At 37.7% G+C, this 21576-nt stretch overlaps 1 protein-coding gene across 1 annotated transcript; it reads left to right on the forward strand.

The window, feature by feature from the left end:
• The first annotated feature begins 903 nt into the window (after positions 1 to 903).
• Positions 904 to 1383, forward strand: LOC140962012 (monothiol glutaredoxin-S10-like). The gene has a single exon (XM_073420854.1). It carries the CDS (start codon positions 944 to 946, stop codon positions 1250 to 1252), a length of 309 nt encoding a protein of 102 aa, XP_073276955.1. The 5' UTR covers positions 904 to 943; the 3' UTR covers positions 1253 to 1383.
• The last annotated feature ends 20193 nt before the right edge of the window (positions 1384 to 21576 follow it).

The raw sequence follows: 21576 nt of genomic DNA on the forward strand, positions 1-21576 counted from the left end.
ATCCAAGCGAAGAACACAATATCTGATCGTGGACCTGATTTGATGATCAAGAGGAAGAAGATATGTTCATAGGGATATACAAGAAGGGTCATCTCCACTAACTCCGGATTGGTTTGGTGTCCAGCGTTATATACATGCATGTATAAAAACTGAACACCATATGAATGTTAAATAAGCATACGACGTCCAAGGACAGTTTCGAACGTCGAAACAAAAATTTAAAACTTCTGCTGAGAAAACGGTGCCCCCAACACACATTTCATATATATTGTAACAATCTCAAGATCTTTAATTGTACAAGAATGTGCACATACACAGACAAAAAAACACCAGCGTAAAATTATCACTTATCGAATAAATAATATATCATAAAATAACTTCATATAAATCTCACGACCACAAGTTAGCTCGTATACTTAAAATTATATATGTATTGTACGTATTATTTATGTGTCCATGAACTCCAGGCATGCAAGTGAGTATCTATCACCAGAAAAAAAACAAAAAAATTATAATCAATCATAATGTTTATATGCATTTTACAAAAAAGCAAAAATTGCATTTTTTGTCAAATGTGTTGTATGTTTTTCTTTTTACGATTCTGATCATATGTATTATTAAATTCTTGTTTTCTCTATTTATTAGTGTATTTTTTTTACAATTTTGATATTTTTTCCAAATTGATACTAATGTCACGTCAAATTTGATTTGGTACAATTAAGTCGACCCCCAACAAAGATTACTACCAGCAAATAGCTAGCCACCTCTTGATATGATGGAATATATTCACAATCTTAAAGAATTTTGACTTTTTCCATCCACATGCTCTGAATTAAACAACTCAAAATATTCATATCTATCAACATCTTTCACTTCTCTATATAAAAACACACACACAACCTCATCAGCTCCATCACAAGTCCACTCCAATTAGTACAAAATAATGGATTACATACTCCAACTCGCTTCACAAAACGCAGTGGTGATCTTTAGCAAGAGCTCGTGTTGCATGTGTCACTCGATCAAGAGGCTTTTCTACGAGCAAGGCGTCAGTCCGATGGTGTACGAGCTAGACGAGCTTGTAAATGGGAAGGAAATGGAACGTGCTTTAGTAAGGCTCGGTTGCAACCCATCGGTTCCGGCCGTGTTCATCGGGGGCAAATTTGTTGGGCTGGCGAACAATGTACTAACTCTACAAGTTGATGGATCACTGAAGAAAATGCTCAAAGATGCTGGAGCTCTTTGGCTTTGACAAGTGCTTCGGACTTGTATAAGATTATCCTAGGGTGGTCATATCCGTCTTTTGACATCCTTTTTGCATGGATGTATACGTGATAACAAGGTTAATTATTACAAGAAATTTGTCTAACTTTTATATATTTATATACATTTTTGATATATTACACATCTATCTATCGTACACATTCTACGCACACTCGATGTAAATCACCCGACGAGCAATCAAAAATATGAGACAACCCCATGCATGTTTTAAAGGAGACATGCTCACCCCATCCTACGATATCGGGGTCGGTTAGTGTCGCAACGGTTGAAGATCAACCGGAGTATATAAGCTGCCGATTTCGTTGAGTTCTTAGTACCTCGAGGGTATTTCCACCCTTTTATAATTTTTTTAATGTAGGATCAACCATGAATCTCACGTGTTTAAGTAAATTATATGTGGTCTTTATACAATATATTAAAATAAAGTATTTTAGTAATTTGGCTTTTTTAATAATTCGGGTGTGTAGAGAGATACACGCATGTCGTATATATAAAAAGTTTGATTAAATCCCTCCATTTTACTATATTCCCTATGTCATCAACATGCCTTTCTGCGAATACCATGATTCTCTTTAATTTAGAAAAAACGAGTGATTTCCCTTTATCGAGAGTATACACAGATTATTTAACATATATGACGATTCACAATATACCTTAAAGATATAACTTATATCTAACTTTTTCCTGTGACTTAAGAACTCGCCGCTCGCCGTAAATATTTTTCGATGTGTACTACGTAAACTTCGGGGTTAAAGTAGTAATCTACAAACCAAGCTATAGTCGGAAAAAATATTGGTCGAAAAAATCGAACTTATGATCATTCATTAAATATACACCTCTACTAACCCGTACACCAACTTTTGTCTACTTTAATCTTTCTAATTATATATAATATATCCAAGATTTAAGATATTCGATTAAAATGATACTTTATCAATAAAATTTTTATATTTCGTGGTAAGAAATCTTAAATTAATATAAAATTAAAATACCTTTTTTCCGCTGAAAAGTATTATTTATTTTCTCCACCTGCGCCACTTCCCACGGAATATATTTCGTGATTTTATTTTTTATTTTGTTACGTGAAAAGGAGATTGGGGTGGCACAATTTACTTTACACGTATAAGATGAATTGATGATTTTTATGGCGACTCGAATCTTCGGTCGCCACTTATGAAAAATCAATGAACTTTTTTATTTTTAGGGATAAATCATACTTATATATTTATATGACAAAAATTTGTGTGAGACGGTCTCACAGAACGTATTTTGTGAGACGAATATCTTATTTGGGTCATCAATGAAAAAATATTACTTTTTATGCTAATAATATAACTTTTTATTGTGCATATCGGTAAGGTTGACCCGTCTCACAGATAAATATTCTTGAGATTGTTTCACAAGAGACCTACTCTACTTATATTTTTTTCTCATTCTTAATTGTGTCTCATGTTTTGTATATGTTAATTATATCATTCGTTAGTTCAACATTAAGAGATTATGATCGTCACAAATAAGGACGACCAATAAATTGAACACTTAAATTAGGGTTTAGGGCAAAGTGAGACAAAATTAAATATTAGAAACACTAATAGTTCAATTTGGGGAAGAAAAGAAATCATGTGGTTTTCATATGTGCTGATCGTCAACTCTTAATACTAAACTAACGATTGAGAAGCACTACAAAAAAATGGGCAGAATAGCGACGGTTTTTAATAAACCGTTGCCACTATAGCGACGGTTTTTAATAAACCGTTGCTTTTTTTGCGACGGTTTTTTATAAACCGTCGCTTTCAAAGAGTAGCGACGGTTTTTAACAAACTGTCGCTATATTAGCGACGGGTTTTGACATACCGTCGCCTATTATAGCGTGAGCGACGGTTATTAAACACCGACGCTATAATAGCGACGGTTATTCATAAACCCGTCGTCTACTAAACTAAGCNTGCCTATTATAGCGTCGGTGTTTAATAACCGTCGCTCAATGAGCGACGGTTATTAAACACCGACGCTATAATAGCGACGGTTATTCATAAACCCGTCGTCTACTAAACTAAGCGACGGTTTATCTAAAACCGTCGCTCTTATAGCGACAGTTTTACAACAACAGTCGCTATATTAGCGACTGTTTCATGACACCGTCGCTATTTTGTGCGACGGGTAATATACTCGTCGCCATGTGCGACGGTATAATGAAAAACTGTCGCATTATGTTGCGACAGTTTATATAATCCGTCGCCTTAAGCGACGGAATTTCTCAACCGTCGCCAATAGCGACAGTTTTACTGACCGTCGCCGATCTAGATCGGCGACGGTCTCTCAAAAACTGTCGCTAATGGCGACAAGTTTTTCGACTACCGTCGCTATAATTCTTTTATATACCGAAGTTCGCGAACACCTTACAGCGATTTCGCCTATTCGGATTTTTTTCTTTTAACGAGACTCTATCAATTTTTTCTTATTTTCTGTTTTTTTTACTTGTACTAACATTTTTTTGTATTAATTTCGTAGATTTGCTCGTCGGTGTAATCTTTCAGCGTTACATGGATCTGCATATTTTCGCGCAAGTAAGATTTTTAAAGTTTTTTTTATCGAAAATTTAATATTTGTGGTGTATGTATTTATGAAATTTTGCTTAGTATTTTTTGATGCTTTTTAATTTTTTTAACGGAAAACCTAGCTTAATTAAGCTACGGTTTTTTAAAAAACCTTCACTTTATATAGCGACGGTATTTCGATAAACCGTCGCTTAATAAAGCGACGGGTTTCAAAACACCGTCGCTTAATATAGCGACGAGTTTTCAAACACCGTCGCTTAGTGTAGCGACGGTGTTTTAGAAACCGTCGCTTTCATGCAGCGACGGTTATTTAAAACCGTCGCTTATTATTAGCGACGGTATAATTTAAACTGTCGCTATATTAGCGACAGTTAATTTACCCCGTCGCTATATTAGCGACGGTCTTGTTAAGAAAAACTGTCGCTCGGAGCGACGGTTTTTGAGAAACTGTCGCTGCAAAATAGCGACGAGGCCTCCTGTTACGGTTTTCCAAACCGTCGCTAGAACCGTCGCTTAAACCTTTTAGCGACGGTTTAGCGACGGTTTTGGCCGTCGCTAAACCCTTTTTTTTTTGTAGTGAAGAAATCGAAGCATAATCTAAAACTTGATGAATATAATTAGCATACTCAAAATTAAACTTGATGAATAAAATTGAGAACATGAAGTTCAAAGCTTTCTTGGCCTAGCAGGATACTATCGAAGATTCATCCAAGACTTTGCAAAAATTTCAGCTCCACTAACCCAACTTACTCGCAAAGATAATATGTTCCAATGGAACCAAAGGTGTGAAAAAAGCTTTCAGGAACTAAAAAAGATGTTTACTAGCGCCCCAGTCTTAACCCTACCAGAAGGGACAGAAGGGTTCACGGTTTACACCGATGCTTCCAAAGAAGGATTGGGTTGTGTATTGATGCAAAATGGGAAGGTCGTTGCCTATGCTTCAATGAAGTTAAAGATTCATGAGAATAACTATCCGACTCATGATTTGGAGTTGGTGCAATAGTATTTGCCCTAGCAAAATGGCGACATTATTTATACGGTGTGACTTTTGACATTTATACTGACCACAGGAGTTTGAAGTATTTATTTACTCAAAAGGAGTTAAATATGAGGCAACGTCAGTGGATTGAATTCTTAGAAGATTATGATTGCTCTATACTATACCATCTAGGGAAAGCCTACGTGGTGGCAGATGCTTTGAGTAGAGCCAGCATAGCCCATCTTGAAGAAAGAGAAACTAACCAAGTCAAGTCTAAAAACTTGTTACACATATTTTTACGTGGTCATCTAGCAGGACTAAGAGTCGAACCAGAATTCAACGCCAGAATCAAGCAAAGTCAAGACATTGATCCCGATGTAATTAAGCTGAAAGAGACCAAAAAAGGGCAAGATTCTGATTTCACCACCAACCCTCAGGGTATATTTTGCTATCGTAAACGGATTTATGTACCCGTCTCATTAAAAGAGGAAGTTTTGGAAGAAGGTCATAGATCTCGATTCACCAACCATCCTGGAGGAGCCAAAATGTACCAAGACTTAAAACAAAACTTTTGGTGGAAAGGAATGAAACGAGATGTTGCAGATTTCGTAAGGAAATGCCTTAAATGTCAAATGGTGAAGGCAGAACATCAAAGACCATCAAGGCTTTTACAACCTCTTCCCATTCTTGAGTGGAAGTGGGATCATGTAACCATGGATTTTGTGTTAGGGTTACCTCTTATGAAAGGAGGCTTTGATAGTATCTGGGTTGTGGTGGACCGTTTAACAAAATCCGCTCACTTCATTCCAGTGAGTAGTAAATATGGAGTGGAAACACTAGCTGGTCTATACCAAAAAGAAATCATTCGTTTGCATGGGATACCCTCAACAATTGTTTCAGACCGAGATCCAAAATTTACATCCAGATTGTGGAAGAAGCTTCAGGAATGCCTTGGGACAAAGTTGAATTTCAGCACATCATCTCACCTTGAGACAGACGGACAATCTGAAAGAACTATCCAGACCTTAGAAGATATGCTCCGCACCTGTGTTTTAGATTTTGGAGACAGCTGGGGAAATCATCTACCCCTTATACAATTTGCATATAATAATAGCTACCAGGCTACAATTCAAATGGCTCATTATGAAGCTTTATATGGACGAAAATGTTGTTCCCCTCTGAACTGGGGTCTTGAAGAATGGCGGTGCACCAAAGATGGGAAAACTCGTTCCATAAAACCAGATATTATACAAGAGGCAATTGATAAAGTACAAGTCATCAAGCAAAGGATACAATCAGCTCAAAGTCGACAAAAGATCTAGGCTGACAAAAGAATAAAGGACTTAGTATTTGCTGTGGGAGATCAAGTGCTCCTCAAAATATCTCCCAGGAAAGGAATCCGACGGGCAGGAAAAAAAGGAAAGTTACAACCTCGATTCGTAGGTCCCTTTGCAATTCTGAAAAGAATAGGACCTGTAGCCTACCACTTCCAGCTACCTAAGACATTATCTGGAATACAAAACGTGTTTAATGTATCCCAATTAAGAAAATGCTTCACTAACTCAACACCCATTGAGGACCTTGCACAATTAACCCTAGAAGGAGATTTGACATACGAAGAACAACCTGTTCGGATACTTGACCAGAGAATCAAAGAACTTCGCATTAGACAAGTTCAACTCGTCAAAGTGCTCTGGAGGAACAAAACATTGAGGAAGCCACTCGGGAGATAAAAGAGGATATTAGACAAAAATACCCAGAGTTATTCGAATCTGGAGACCAGATTCCTTGAAGGTGGGGAGATTGTAATAGCCCATAATTTGGTATATATTTAATTATTATATATTACTAATAATTTTTTATTTATTAAAAATAAAATAAAATGAAATAACTAATATATTATATTTATATATACACATTCATACATGCATACATACCTACATACCATCATCATAGTTGCTTAACCTACACACCACCTCCCTTCTTGCCCAACCGGTGATCGAGATTTGTTCATCATAGATTGGAGATAAGGCTTGATCATTGCCTATAAAATGCACCCTTCACCTAAGGAATTTCAAGAGTTCTCAGCCTGAATTTTCAAGTTTAAGGAGTGGGTCTAGTATAGGGTGGAGTGGTGAGAGTTTATAGCTCAAAAAGTAGAGAAAATATGCCAAAAATATCTTTATATACCCAAAACCCTTCCAAATATTCTATACAAATTCCGCAACACTCTCAACTTACCCAGAAATATACCATAAAAGGAGGTTTCAAAAAATCATTAGCCGATTTTTCGTTAAAATTCAGAAATCGCTACTGTCCATGAATGGAATAGTGCCGGAGAACTCGTTTTTCAGGTACTGTTTTCACTCCCAATTTATGTAACTTTGCTGACCGTATTTCACCTTAGTATAAACACGAAAGTTTTTCATTGTATGTCATACTTCTCATTCATGTCTTTGGTTTCCCGGAATCGGCATCGGAAATAGTGTTTTCCGCCAACCAAATTTGGGGTGTGCGTTTTACTAGTTTTTCCTTTTCTGGCACGTTTCGACTGGGAATTTCAGAAAACTTATAATTAAGAGTTGTAGAAAATCGTATTTTACGTATGCTGGGAAAAACTTGGCCGCGCGTGGTGGCCGGAAGCCGGCCACGCGCCGGCGAAAAACGAAGATTTCATTTTTCGAAGCATCCTCTATATTATTCTAGGCTATTGTACAAGTTTCTTAAATTTTGGAAGAGTATTGCATTTACTGTGAATTTTTAAGGAGAAATACTATGATTTTAGGATATGATATTGTAGTGCCCAAAATCAGTACACGTAAATTCCATGCATTTATTTAATGGTTAAATCATTATTTAAATTTAAAAGTAATTTTTAGTGATGCATTATTTATTTAAATGGCATTATGTTATGTGATGCACCTTAAAATGTTTTTCGAGTTTCATGTTTCAGGCGATTATTCGAGGCGGAACCGAGGAAAAGACAGGTGACGATTTTTGGCAATTTAAAATGCGGTACTTTATTTTAAGTTGAGAATGGGGCGTTTTAAATAATTTATTTAATTTCAGCATTTTAAAGCCTAATTATTTATTTGGTGATTTAGCAATTTAAAACCTTTAAAAATTTATCCATGTTGTGTTTTAAATTTTAATTTGGGATGTGTAGTAAATTATAGGGGGTTAATATTTCAATTAGTATTTTAATTAACACTTAATTAGTCAATTAAGCACTAATTTACCCCTAATTACCTACACAACTCACACACACACACTCACACGACACAAACACACACACACATATTTTCAATTCGGTTTTATTATTTTGAAGAGCAAAAACTAGGGTTCCTACTCCTAGAAGCAGCCGCCCCACTTCCCTATTAAATTCCCAGCAATTTTCGTGTGTTTTCTTCAAATATTTTAGCGCCACGTCGTCCCGGATCAATCCTCGCGCCATCTCCGCTTCGGTATCGTCGCTACGCTATTTTTAAATATCAAAAGGCACATATATTCTGTTTCTTTCTCCGTCGATCATGTCATAGTATGCGTTGCAATGTATTTTGTATGAAGATCATGGGAATGTTGTGTAGAAGTTTGAGCAATTAAGTTTAGATCACTTTTGAAACCGTTTTTGGATCTAAAATCACGTTTTTTATGTCTTTTTAAATACTGCGAATTTTTGGTCGTAATTTTGAGAAAACTTTTAACACAAAAATCGTAGAACTTTTTGATACCTTACATTAGATATAAAATTCGAAAATTTTGGATAAAAATTGAGTGAGTTATGGCGTTTTTTGTGGGACTGCTCAAATTGCGTTTTTCCGAAAATTATGATATTGATGTGTTCTTGAAGTTTTATTGTTGCAGGCTTCGTTGGGGATCGACGGGTGCTCGTGGCTGCGTATAGGTATGCTTAGTATGATGTTGGGTTGGTATTTGGATTACCGGTTTGTGTCAATAGGCACTTAAATTCATTGGAAGTCGTAGAAAACGATTTGGCGTCAATTTCCGTATTTGTGAGTTGTATCGTGTCGTAGGTTGGATGTCGTTGATTCGGGGTGGTTGTACGAGTGGTACCAAAGTAGTAGCATCCTAGGATGGGTCTCGAGGTGTCGGTTCATGGTCCGTACAATCGAGTCTAGAATGATAAGCATCGCAAGTATTGGATTTTTTTCGTGGGTTACAAATTACGCAGGTACACGGACCCGGACACGGACCCTGGCACGGGGTCCGTGCCTTCGTTTTCTTCTTGGTGCCATTTTTGCGAGCCCTACACGGACACAGGCACGGGGTCCGTGTCCTCACTTCTTTTCGAGCAGTCTTTTACAGTACCTACACGGACCCTGACCCGGAGGGGTGCACGGGGTCCGTGTACTCTCATTTTTTAGAACACTATATCGTTTTGTTTTGGGATTCTATGTCATGGGTTAGTACGTCGATTAAAAGAGGTCAATTCCCGAACGAACTAGAACGACATAAGCAATTTATGCATTTCGGTGGTGAGCACGAATTCTTACGTCTAAGTTATGAAGTTAAGTGTTCGAACTCACGTTAGGATGTTGCAGCAGCGGCCCCAAACGATATCCAACGAATCCATCAACGCCAAGTAAGTATGTTGACGTGCAAAAAGGAAATATTTCAAGTTTTTGAGGTATGCTAAATGTCTTGTGACCAAATTATGAATGGGTTTGGAAGTCGGTGAACGTGGCCGAGGACCTCTCCACCCCGTTAAAGCATGAACGGGGATCTCATGTTTGTGGCAGTGGATACGTCCCTGTCAGCCCAGTACTGTGGTTTGTCTGATCAGGCATTTATTATGTATGGGTCACTTGCTTTGAAACATGTCTCTACGCAAAATGACAAAGTTATGTACGTTCAAGTATGTTCAAGTATGCAAGCATGTTTTAAGAAAAGTTTTATGTTGATGGCACGTCTATGTATGTATGTACGTATGTTCAGGTTTTAGTTATGCAAGTTCCAGTTTCATGTATGTATTCCCTATTTTAAAGTTGCATGTGGTTTTATTACGTATTATTCGTTACTTTCCAGTTTATACGTGTTGAATCTTTAGATTCACTAGACTTGATCGATGCAGGTGATGAGTATGTTGAGGAGGCTGGAGGTGGGGACCAAGGAGCTGGCCTGGACTGAGTTGAAGTCTAAACCCGAGGACCGCCATGTTTTGAAGTTTTATGCAATGATCAAAATACTCTGATTTATGTTCTGGTTATGAGATTTTAAACAAACGCTTTTAGCAAACTTTATTTGTGATCTTTGTATTACAAATATTTTGGATGAATAGCTTTTGACTGAAGGTTTACTTCTTATTTAAGAATTTTTTTTTTATTTTTTTTCCGCAAATTTTAAGTAGAAAAAGTACGGTACGTTACAGTTGGTATCAGAGCTGTGTTTTTGTAAAGAGTTATGCCTACTTCCAGTTGCAAGAAGCTCACGAAGTCACACCTCAAGTCTGTAAGTTTTCATGTTTTAAATTATGTTATGTGTTAAGCATTACGTCACGATTTTAGCATGTCCATGTTTTAAATTCAAATTACGTGCATCTTGTACTATTAGTATCATGTTCATGCATATTGGGTTTACGTGTTGGGTAAATTTTGGAACAGTATGCCTCCCAGACGTATGATTAACAGCGAAGCTAGAGAGAAGAACCGAGAGGCCCGAGATGAGGAGAGGGTCACTCCTCCTCGTCCACCTCGAGATATGCAGGCGCAGATGCTTGCAGGTATGACACAGTTCTTCGCGCAGTTCGCGGGGAACCAAGCTGCAGCAAGGGGTGCTGGGGTAAGGCCCCAACCGGAGGCAGTGTATGAAAGGTTTAGGAGGATGAACCCGAAGGAGTTTTCGGGGACCACTGACCCGATGATAGCGGAGGGATGGATTAAGTCCATCGAGGTGATTTTTGATTTTATGAAGCTGACAGAGGCAGATAGAGTCAGGTGTGCCACGTTCCTTTTGACCAGGGATGCCAGGCTATGGTGGGAGAGTGCGTCAGTGTCAGTGAATTTGCGAACACTGACTTGGGATGGTTTTAAAGAGGTCTTCTTCTCCAAGTACTTCACTGAAGAAGTACGCTCCCTATTGACTAGGGAGTTCATGGCGTTGCGTCAAGGGGACAGCAGCGTTGCAGAGTTTGTGAGAAAGTTCGAAAGGGGGTGTTACTTCGTGCCCCTAATAGCTAATGATGCCCGAGAAAATTTGAGGCATTTCATGGATGGGTTGCGGCCGATCTTGCGCCGAGATGTCCGAGTAGCTGGTCCTACTACATATGCAGTTGCCATGTCTAGAGCTTTGGCGGCAGAACAGGATCAGCGGGATATTGAGAATGATAGGCAGGGCAAGAGATTGAGTCCGTTGAACAACGTGACTTTGGTCCGGAGATTGAGTCTATTGAACAACGTGACTTTGGTCCGGGTATATTAGTTCACTTGGCTCGTTATTCTTTACTAACCATTTATTTTTGTATACTCATATAACCGGATATTGATCTTTTTGTCTATTGTATCATTCTTTCGAATTTGAGTTTCAGATTTACCTTTATTTATTTCTCACTAAGTCCTTAAAGACTTAACCTCTCTATTTTTTTTATCTATTGTAATTTCCAGAGCCACCTAACCAGGATTTGGATAAAGAAAGAAATGTCGATGTATGATCCGCCAGTTGTTGTCTGGAATAAATTGCTGGAAGGCATAATAAGTCATTTAGTCTATGAGTCAGTTTGTCTGAAATGTTTACGTCATTTTCACTCTTACAGTCTATGTTAAATTGGACATGTAAAACTTTATCGTAATTTACTAGTACTTGTACGTTTCGCTTCCACCAATAAAGTTCTTTAGTAGTTCTTATTACTGCCTATGATACTTCTAAAGAGACAGAATTCTCTTATGAGATATCATTAGGGAATGTGGCATTCCTTGAGGTTTAGTTTCAAGACAAGGTGTCAAAGAGGTGGTATCAGAGCCACATCAGGCTAGGATAGGTTACCTAGAAGGATAAACAAAAAAAAATTTATTATAATTCTTTTAATATATGCTAATCACTAATTATCGTTTCCATAAATTTATTTATTTATCACCGGATGTCCGACTCTACCAGTAGCCAGGGAGGTCGTTTAGACACTATTTATGTCCGTACAGATTCCCTGACCTTGACTTTCACACCTGGAGATCGAGGTTTATTGCATTATCCCGACCATGTTACTCTTCAGATTGCTGAGGATCGTGATAGAGTGAGGGCCGCTAGGGCGACTGATCGAGTCCTTTTTTGAAGAGGAGATTTATCGTTTAACTCGAGAGAATCAAGACATGAGGAACCAGTTAGCTATTTATAGATGGAACATTGATGCCATGGGGATTCCGGAGTATTATCCCACTCCCTTAGATGATGCACTGATGAGACAGATTCCACCCTATAGGAGTGACATAGGTCGAGCGGTGTATGAGAGAGATAGGATGATCTTGAGTCTGTCTGAGTTACATGGGTTTGTTGATCCAGAAGTGAGAGCCCTGCAAAGAGCAGAGTATTACTCTGAGATTCATTTTGACTATATTCTTACTCAGGTTCGTACTATGTTCGACTATGCTATTTATGGGTTAGAGCCAGTGTTAGCAAGTATTACCAGCCTTCGAGATGGAGCAGGACCTAGCAACATTCCTACCGAGTACCTAGCTATTGATCCACCAGTCGTCCCACCAGTTGATCCACCAGTCGTCCCACCAGTTGATCCACCAGTTGTTCCTCTTTCTGATCCACCAGTTCTTCCACTTCAGGAGCCCGAGTTACCCCCATTACCACCAGCTTTAGAGGAGGATGGGTGGCTGACAGACCCCGAGTACGAGTCTGAACCAGAGGAGTTTCCTGATGAGCTGCCATTGATAGTGCAGCTAGGACCATTTTCGGGAGAGGACCCTTTACCTTTGCTTAGAGATATTGCTGATGATGTTATCATCGAGATATCAGATGATGAGGTTGCATCTGTCGCCGAGTCGACTGTTACCACTGAGGAGTTGTTCTAGACTTTGATTATTAGTTGTATTGTTTTCATGGAAAAAAACAATCATTACCTTTTGTCTTTTTTTTAACGATATCTCGTATTAGTAGGTCTAGTAAATTATTTGATGTGATAACTTTTCTGACTGGATGGTAAATTCTCTAGCAGTTATCGATTTTTCTCTATAAATAATGACTGCTTTTGTATGATAATTATATCATGGTATGTGTTATTGATTAGCTTAAACTGTTATTGCACAAATTCTTATTTATGAAAGAAAATTCCCACTATAGCAACTTCATGGCATCTTCGAATGGAAGAAACCAAGCAAGGAGCCAAGAAGAGCAAAATCATCAGCGTAGAGAAGAGCGCATACCCCAAGAAGAACCTAATCCTCGCCATATACTCGAAATGATGCAACAATTCTTTCATTATTGCCAAAATCCACCAAGGATAGTGGCGATTGGACCTTTGAATGTTTCCTTCGATTCAATCCTCCAAGGTTCCAAGGGACCCCGGATGCAACCCAAGTTGAGTCTTGGCTGACCAAGATCAAGAAGATATTTTCTGTTCATAACTTCTCTGATGAACAAAAAATAAATCTATCTACCTTCCAATTCAAGGATGTTGCATACAATTGGTGGAGAGTCACAGATCATCAGTGGAACCGAAACAATACCCCCAGAACATGGGAGAACTTCACAAAAGAATTCGAAGGAAAATATATTACCCAAGTTGTGCGAAACGCTCGAGAAATGGAGTTTATGGACCTAGTTCAAGGATCTATGACAGTAGCTCAGTACAAGGCTGAGTTTCACCGCTTAATCCACTATGCCCCTCAATTCATGGAAGACGAACCAAGGAAGACGAGAAAGTTCGTTGAAGGGTTAAAACTAGAGATCCTCTGGTCAACGCTATCCTCTGAAGTAATCGATTATAATATCGCAGTCAACCAGGCTCTACAAGTGGAATCAGAAATCAAAACACTCCTTAAGAGATAAGAAGAAGAAAAACGATCCCGTAACCCCAATTTCCCCGAAAATAACCAAAAGAAGAGGAGATATGGAAACGAGATTCAGCATGGCAAGAAAGAAGGACCATCAAAACAAAATTGTCGAGAAGGAACAAACAAGCAAAGATGCGGATACTGTGGGTTAGCCAATCACAATGAAGACAAATGCTGGAGAAAGAATGGGAAATGATTGGTTTGTGGAAGTGATCAACACCGTATTCAAGAATGTCCACAAAAATCTCGTCCTTTGCCAGCTCCAACTGCTCAAAAACGGAAGATTCCAGCCAGAGTTTTTGCACTCACAAGAAATGAAGACGATATCGATCCCACTACTGTAGTTGAAGGTACAATTCTTCTGCTTTCAAAAACTGGAAAAGTTTTATTTGATCCTGGAGCGACACACTCCTTTGTTTCTAGCACTTTTGTTAACCATCTAGAGACAGCATCTGTAAAGGTACCATATATCCTGGAAGTTAGTTCACCAATGGGAGATAAGTTACTTAGTGAAGTTCTTTACAATGACTGTCCTCTAGAAATTGATGGGGAAACATATATGGCTGATTTAATTGAGCTCCCTATACAAGGTTACGATGTCATTTTAGGGATGGACTGGTTGTTTAGACACCAAGCGCAACTAGATTTTTATTCCAAAAACGTAAAACTCTCAAAATTTGGAAACCACAAGGTGGAGTCGTTTCCCGTAACACCAAAAGTTGCCAAAGAAGCTCAGGCTATCAAGGGATTTCTAGCTTATCTAATCAATAAGCCACATGATCAACTTAAGGTATCAGAAATCTCTGTTGTTCAAAATTTTCCCGAGGTTTTTTCGGAAGAAATAAATTCCTTGCCTCCGCAAAGGGAGATTGAGTTCTCCATCGAGCTATCACCTGGAGCTATGCCCAAGTCCAAGACCCCATACCGTATGGCACCTGCAGAATTAAAAGAATTAAAGATCCAATTACAAGAGCTTGTTGACAGAAAATACATACAACCCAGCTCATCACCTTGGGGAGCCCCGGTATTATATGTGAAAAAGAAAGATGGCACCTTAAGACTATGCATTGATTATCGAGAGCTAAATAATGTCACTATTAAGAACAAGTATCCACTACCGCGTATTGACGAACTGTTCGATGCTCTTCAAGGATCCAAAGTTTATTCGAAGTTGGACCTAAGGCAATATACTACCAGCTGCGGATTCGACAAGAGGATATACCCAAGACTGCTTTTAACACTCGGTATGGTCACTACGAATTTTTAGTGATGCCGTTCGGATTGACAAATGCGCCAGATATTTTCATGGATCTAATGCATCGAGTCTTCCAATCCTATTTAGACAAATTCGTAGTCATTTTCATTGAAGACATCCTTGTTTACTCCAAAAGCAAGGAAGAGCATGCACATCATCTTAGGAAAGTTCTCCAAACACTAAAGGAAAATCAATTGTATGCTAAGCTCAGCAAATGTGAGTTCTGGTTGGATAAGGTGACATTCTTGGGCCACATAATTTTCGGGAATGGTCTTGAAGAAGATCCTATTAAGATAGATGCAATAATGCAGTGGAAGCAACCATGCAATGTAACTGAAGTTCGAAGCTTTCTTGGCCTAGCAGGATACTATCGAAGATTCATCCAAGACTTTGCAAAAATTTCAGCTCCACTAACCCAACTTACTCACAAAGATAATATGTTCCAATGGAACCAAAGGTGCGAAGAAAGCTTTCAGGAACTAAAAAAGATGCTTACTAGCGCCCCAGTCTTAACCCTACCAGAAGGGACAAAAGGGTTCACGGTTTACACCGATGCTTCCAAAGAAGGATTGGGTTGTGTATTGATGCAAAATGGGAAGGTCGTTGCCTATGCTTCAAGGAAGTTAAAGATTCATGAGAATAACTATCCGACTCATGATTTGGAGTTGGTGCAATAGTATTTGCCCTAGCAAAATGGCGGCATTATTTATACGGTGTGACTTTTGACATTTATACTGACCACAAGAGTTTGAAGTATTTATTTACTCAAAAGGAGTTAAATATGAGGCAACGTCGGTGGATTGAATTCTTAGAAGATTATGATTGCTCTATACTATACCATCCAGGGAAGGCCAACGTGGTGACAGATGCTTTGAGTAGAGCCAGCATAGCCCATCTTGGAGGAAGAGAAACTAACCAAGTCAAGTCTAAAAACTTGTTACACATATTTTCACGTGGTCATCTAGCAGGACTAAGAGCCGAACCAGAATTCAACGCCAGAATCAAGCAAAGTCAAGACATTGATCTCGATGTAATTAAGCTGAAAAAGACCAAAAAAGGGCAAGATTTTGATCTCACCACCAACCCTCAGGGTATATTTTGCTATCGTAAACGGATTTATGTACCCGTCTCATTAAAAGAGGAAGTTTTGGAAGAAGCTCATAGATCTCGATTCACAAACCATCCTGGAGGAGCCAAAATGTACCAAGACTTAAAACAAAACTTTTGGTGGAAAGGAATAAAACGAGATGTTGCAGATTGCGTAAGGAAATGCCTTAAATGTCAAATGGTGAAGGCAGAACATCAAAGACCATCAAAGCTTTTACAACCTCTTCCCATTCATGAGTGGAAGTGGTATCATATAACCACGGATTTTGTGTTAGGGTTACCTCTAATGAAAGGAGGCTTTGATAGTATCTGGGTTGTGGTGGACCGTTTGACAAAATCCGCTCACTTCATTCCAGTGAGTAGTAAATATGGACTGAAAAAACTAGCTGGTCTATACCAAAAAGAAATCATTCGTTTGCATGGGATACCCTCAACAATTGTTTCGGACCGAGATCAAAAATTTACATCCAGATTGTGGAAGAAGCTTCAGGAATGCCTTGGGACAAAGTTGAATTTCAGCACATCATCTCACCTTGAGACAGACGGACAATCTGAAAGAACTATCCAGACCTTGGAAGATATGCTCCGCACCTGTGTTTTAGATTTTGGAGACAGCTGGGGAAATCATCTACCCCTTATACAATTTGCATATAATAATAGCTACCAGGATACAATTCAAATGGCTCATTATGAAGCTTTATATGGACGAAAATGTTGTTCCCCTCTGAACTGGGGTCTTGAAGAATGGCGGTGCACCAAAGATGGGAAAACTCGTTCCATAAAACCAGATATTATACAAGAGGCAATTGATAAAGTACAAGTCATCAAGCAAAGGATACAATCAGCTCAAAGTCGACAAAAGATCTAGGCTGACAAAAGAATAAAGGACTTAGTATTTGCTGTGGGAGATCAAGTGCTCCTCAAAATATCTCCCAGGAAAGGAATCCGACGGGCAGGAAAAAAAGGAAAGTTACAACCTCGATTCGTAGGTCCCTTTGCAATTCTGAAAAGAATAGGACCTGTAGCCTACCACTTCCAGCTACCTAAGACATTATCTGGAATACAAAACGTGTTTAATGTATCCCAATTAAGAAAATGCTTCACTAACTCAACACCCATTGAGGACCTTGCACAATTAACCCTAGAAGGAGATTTGACATACGAAGAACAACCTGTTCGGATACTTGACCAGAGAATCAAAGAACTTTGCAATAGACAAGTTCAACTCGTCAAAGTTCTCTGGAGGAACCAAAACATTGAGGAAGCCACTTGGGAGAGAGAAGAGGATATTAGACAACAATACCCGGAGCTATTCGAATCTGGAGACCAGATTCCTTGAAGGTCGGGAGATTGTAATAGCCATAATTTGGTATATATTTAATTATTATATATTACTAATAATTTTTTATTTATTAAAAATAAATTAAAATGAAATAACTAATATATTATATTTATATATACACATTCATACATGCATACATACCTACATACCATCATCATAGTTGCTTAACCAACACACCACCTCCCTTCTTGCCCAACCGGTGATCGAGATTTGTTCATCATAGATTGGAGATAAGGCTTGATCATTGCCTATAAAATGCACCCTTCACCTAAGGAATTTCAAGAGTTCTCAGTCTGAATTTTCGATTTTAAGGAGTGGGTCTAGTATAGGGTGGAGTGGTGAGAGTTTATAGCTCAAAAAGTAGAGAAAAAGGGCCAAAAATATCTTTATATACCCAAAACCCTTCCAGAAATCGCTACTGTCCAGGAAGGGAATAGTGCCGGAGAACTCGTTTTTCAGGTACTGTTTTCACTAACCATTTCCGTAACTTTGCTGACCGTATTTCACCTTAGTATAAACACAAAAGTTGTTCATTGTATGTCATACTTCTCATTCATGTCTTTGGTTTCCCGGAATCGGCCTCGAAAATAGTGTTCTCCGGCAACCAAAGTCGGGTTGTGAGTCTTACTAGTTTTTCCTTTTCTGGCACGTTTCGACTGGAAATTTCAGAAAACTTATAACATAAGAGTTGTAGAAAATCGTATTGTACGTATGCTGGAAAAAACTTGGCCGCGCGTGGTGGCCGGAAGCCAGCCACGCGCCGTCGGAATCGGCGCGTGTGGTACACGCGTCTGCAAAAAACAAAGATTTCATTTTTCAAAGCATCCTCTATATTATTCTAGTCTACTGTACAAGTTTCGTAAATTTTGGATAAGTATTGCATTTACTGTGAATTTTTAAAGAGAAATACTATGATTTTCGGATATGATATGCTATCTATGTGATCATATAAACCTTTGTATATATATTCATAGCCTTCAATACTTGAAAAATATATCAATGTGAAGTAGCTATGAAGTTTTATAATTTTTTGACTCACAAGTTATTTATTATGATTTTTGTGAGTTATATATTAAATGTTATATATATCGATTAATGATAAAATAATTTCAAATATTACTATTTTGAATTTTTTTTAGTTAATTTTACAATAAGAGTTGTTATAGGAAATATTGTAATTTTTGGAGTCAAATATTAATTATTGTAAATTTTAAAGATAGTTTTGACTATTAGAAAATAATTTTGATAAAGAAATATTAAATAAATAAATAAAATAATTTTTTATGAACTTTTAGTCAATAAATAAAGTTTATAAAGTTATATTCTTTATTTTGGTAAAAATTTAGGGATAATCTATATCAAAAAGTGTTTACTATACTAATGATAATCACATTGGTCAATAGGATTGACTTGAACTTGGAACTCTCACTCTCATCCATAGTAAGTCTCAAGGTGAGAAAATTTTTTATCGTTCTTCCTATATAGCCTTTGGCATTTTGCCTGAAAATTATGATATGATATATTATATTCTTTAACGATATTCACTATAGATTATTGATTTCTTACGCATGTGCATAAACTTTGTATCTTTGAATCGCGTTGATGCATATGAAATATGACCCCATCCTGAATGTCTTTTTCTATCCTACTGACTCCTTATTCATTCCGGTACTACTAGGGATGTAAATGAACCAAACCGTTTGTGAGCTATTCGAAGTTCGATTCGATGAAAGCTCATTTGAGCTCGTTTAATAAGGCTCGTTAAGATAAACAAATCAAACTCAAGCTTTACAGTACTTGGCTCGTTAGCTCGTGAACATGTTCGTTTGCAAGTTCATGAGTAATCTTTTAGATGAAAAAATAATGGTTTTGATATTTGATTTATTGATTTTGCATATTATTTATGAAATATATAGAAAAATCTATTAAATTTATTTATTATAATAAATTTACAAATTTTAATAAGAATAATATATTTTTCTTTAAATATATAATTTACTTTTTAATTAATTTAATGAAAATTTAAATGTATAATTCATATTTATTAAGCTTGTTTATGCTCGATAAAGGCTTAAATAAGCTCGTGAGCCATGCATATATTCGTTAAATAAAGCTCGAGCTCGGTTCGATTATAAACAAACCAAGCTCAAACATTCAAGAGTTCGGCTCGGCTCGGCTCGGCTCGGCTCGGCTCGATTACATCTCTAGGTACTACCTTTCCGAAATGATTGAATGCTTCAATGTAACATTCTCATTGTAATATCATCATACTAGATGTGATTCTTATCAAGCCAGCCCTGAACCATCCTGTAGTGCACCTTCCCAGGACCCTTAAGACTCGCCCTAGCCGAGCCCCTGAGCCTCGGACCGAGCCCCATCCCATACACAAGCTACGCAAACCTGCGCGCTGCACAAGGGCTCTCGGGTAGGAGTCCTCGTTAGCAAGGACTCCTCCCAGCCCTCTTACCCGAGTTCTAGCTTGGCTAGGACTCTTCCCTCGACTGAACATCGTCCCTGGCTAGCCCTGACCATAAGCCAAGAATAAGCAAACCCCTTAACCATGAAAACCGAACCCTCAAACCCCATGACAGAAAAACCCAACACCAGCTTGGTTTGCTTGTTGTTTAACGTGTATGGTGATGTCTTAGAACCCTTAAAATCATGAAGAAACATCCCTTGTCCATATCCTAACATCATGGCAGCCCCTTGATACATATAAAACTTGATTTGCAACATAAAACTATTAGTTTGACTCATGTATATGCAAAAATCCAAAAACCATAATAAGAACACCATGTTTTCATACGACGTAATTAAAAACGATAGTACGATGTGATAGACGAGAAAAGGATATGTATGGCATGCCTTTGCATTTTAAACGCACGAATATTTGATGGCGATTGAGGAACGACGACAAGGAAAACCCTAGGCTGAATCCTTGAAGCTCCCTTCGAAATTTTCTTCAAAATAATATGTGTGTGTTGTCGTGTATATGGGGTGGATTTCAGAAAAAGAGGCGTGACTTGTGATTGTTTAGGGTAAGGTATAACACCTTAAATATAATAAAAATCAACTAACAAGGCTTAGGCCTATTAAACATACCAATTAGGCCCATTAATGATTGATTAGGATTTAATTAAAATGTTAAAATAGTTTTGTTAAAATAAGTTTATAAATTTTGATAGCCTAGGTTGCCAACAAATTCGTATTTTTGTTGAAAAACCAACACCGATAAAATTTACGTCCCGGCGTATAAAATCACCTCAAAACTCCTTATTTCAAAAATTATGAAAAATCATCACTCATATTTTAAATAATTAAAATTAATTATTTAATAAAAACATTTTACGTTTTTCACCCGGTCTCCGTTTCTCAGCAACTTGAATAACCCTTAAAAATATAGTTTTATGCATAATGATAATAAAATCATATTTAGCATATATTCATGCATGTCACATAATCAATTAAGCAATTAAATCAATTAATTACTCATTTTTCATATTCCCTAGATTCGCATGCAGTTGAATTACATCGTCTTAATTTTGGACCTTACAAATAATGCATATTTGCTTTCAGAAGCAATCAGCCCAGATTTGATAGAACACTTCAAAGTGTTATCAGCTCAGTTTAGGAGATTTTTTCTCTCAGTGTGTGAGAACACTTTCGTGTTGTATTCATATATCAGTTCTCACGCACACGCACACGCACACACAATCACTCATATATATATAGAGAGTTAAGCTTTATTGAATAGATGAGTGAGTCTTGCACAAAGACAATAAACTTGTGCATGTAGTCTTTAATATATAGACGTTAAACAAGTGTTAGCTGAAAGGTACTGCCTTCAGTCAAGACTATGAGTCCAGTTAGGCAGTAGGGCAAGTCATAAGTTGAGTGGGTTTGTACAAGATATTGTATAAATCAAAGTCTTCTAGTGGATCCTACCAGATATGGTAGAAGGGGTGACATAGAGAGCAGTTGAAGCCTCCGAACATTCATAAACATATCTTGTGTACTTAACAGTTTAACTTTGTTTTCAA

Source organism: Primulina huaijiensis, chromosome 16 (genome assembly GCF_012295235.1).
Source record: "Primulina huaijiensis isolate GDHJ02 chromosome 16, ASM1229523v2, whole genome shotgun sequence".
NCBI classification, from domain to species: Eukaryota; Viridiplantae; Streptophyta; class Magnoliopsida; order Lamiales; family Gesneriaceae; genus Primulina; species Primulina huaijiensis.

Bases quoted from the DNA above. Each gene is read 5' to 3' on its own strand.
- LOC140962012 (XM_073420854.1), top strand. From the start codon at position 944: ATGGATTACATACTCCAACTCGCTTCACAAAACGCAGTGGTGATCTTT.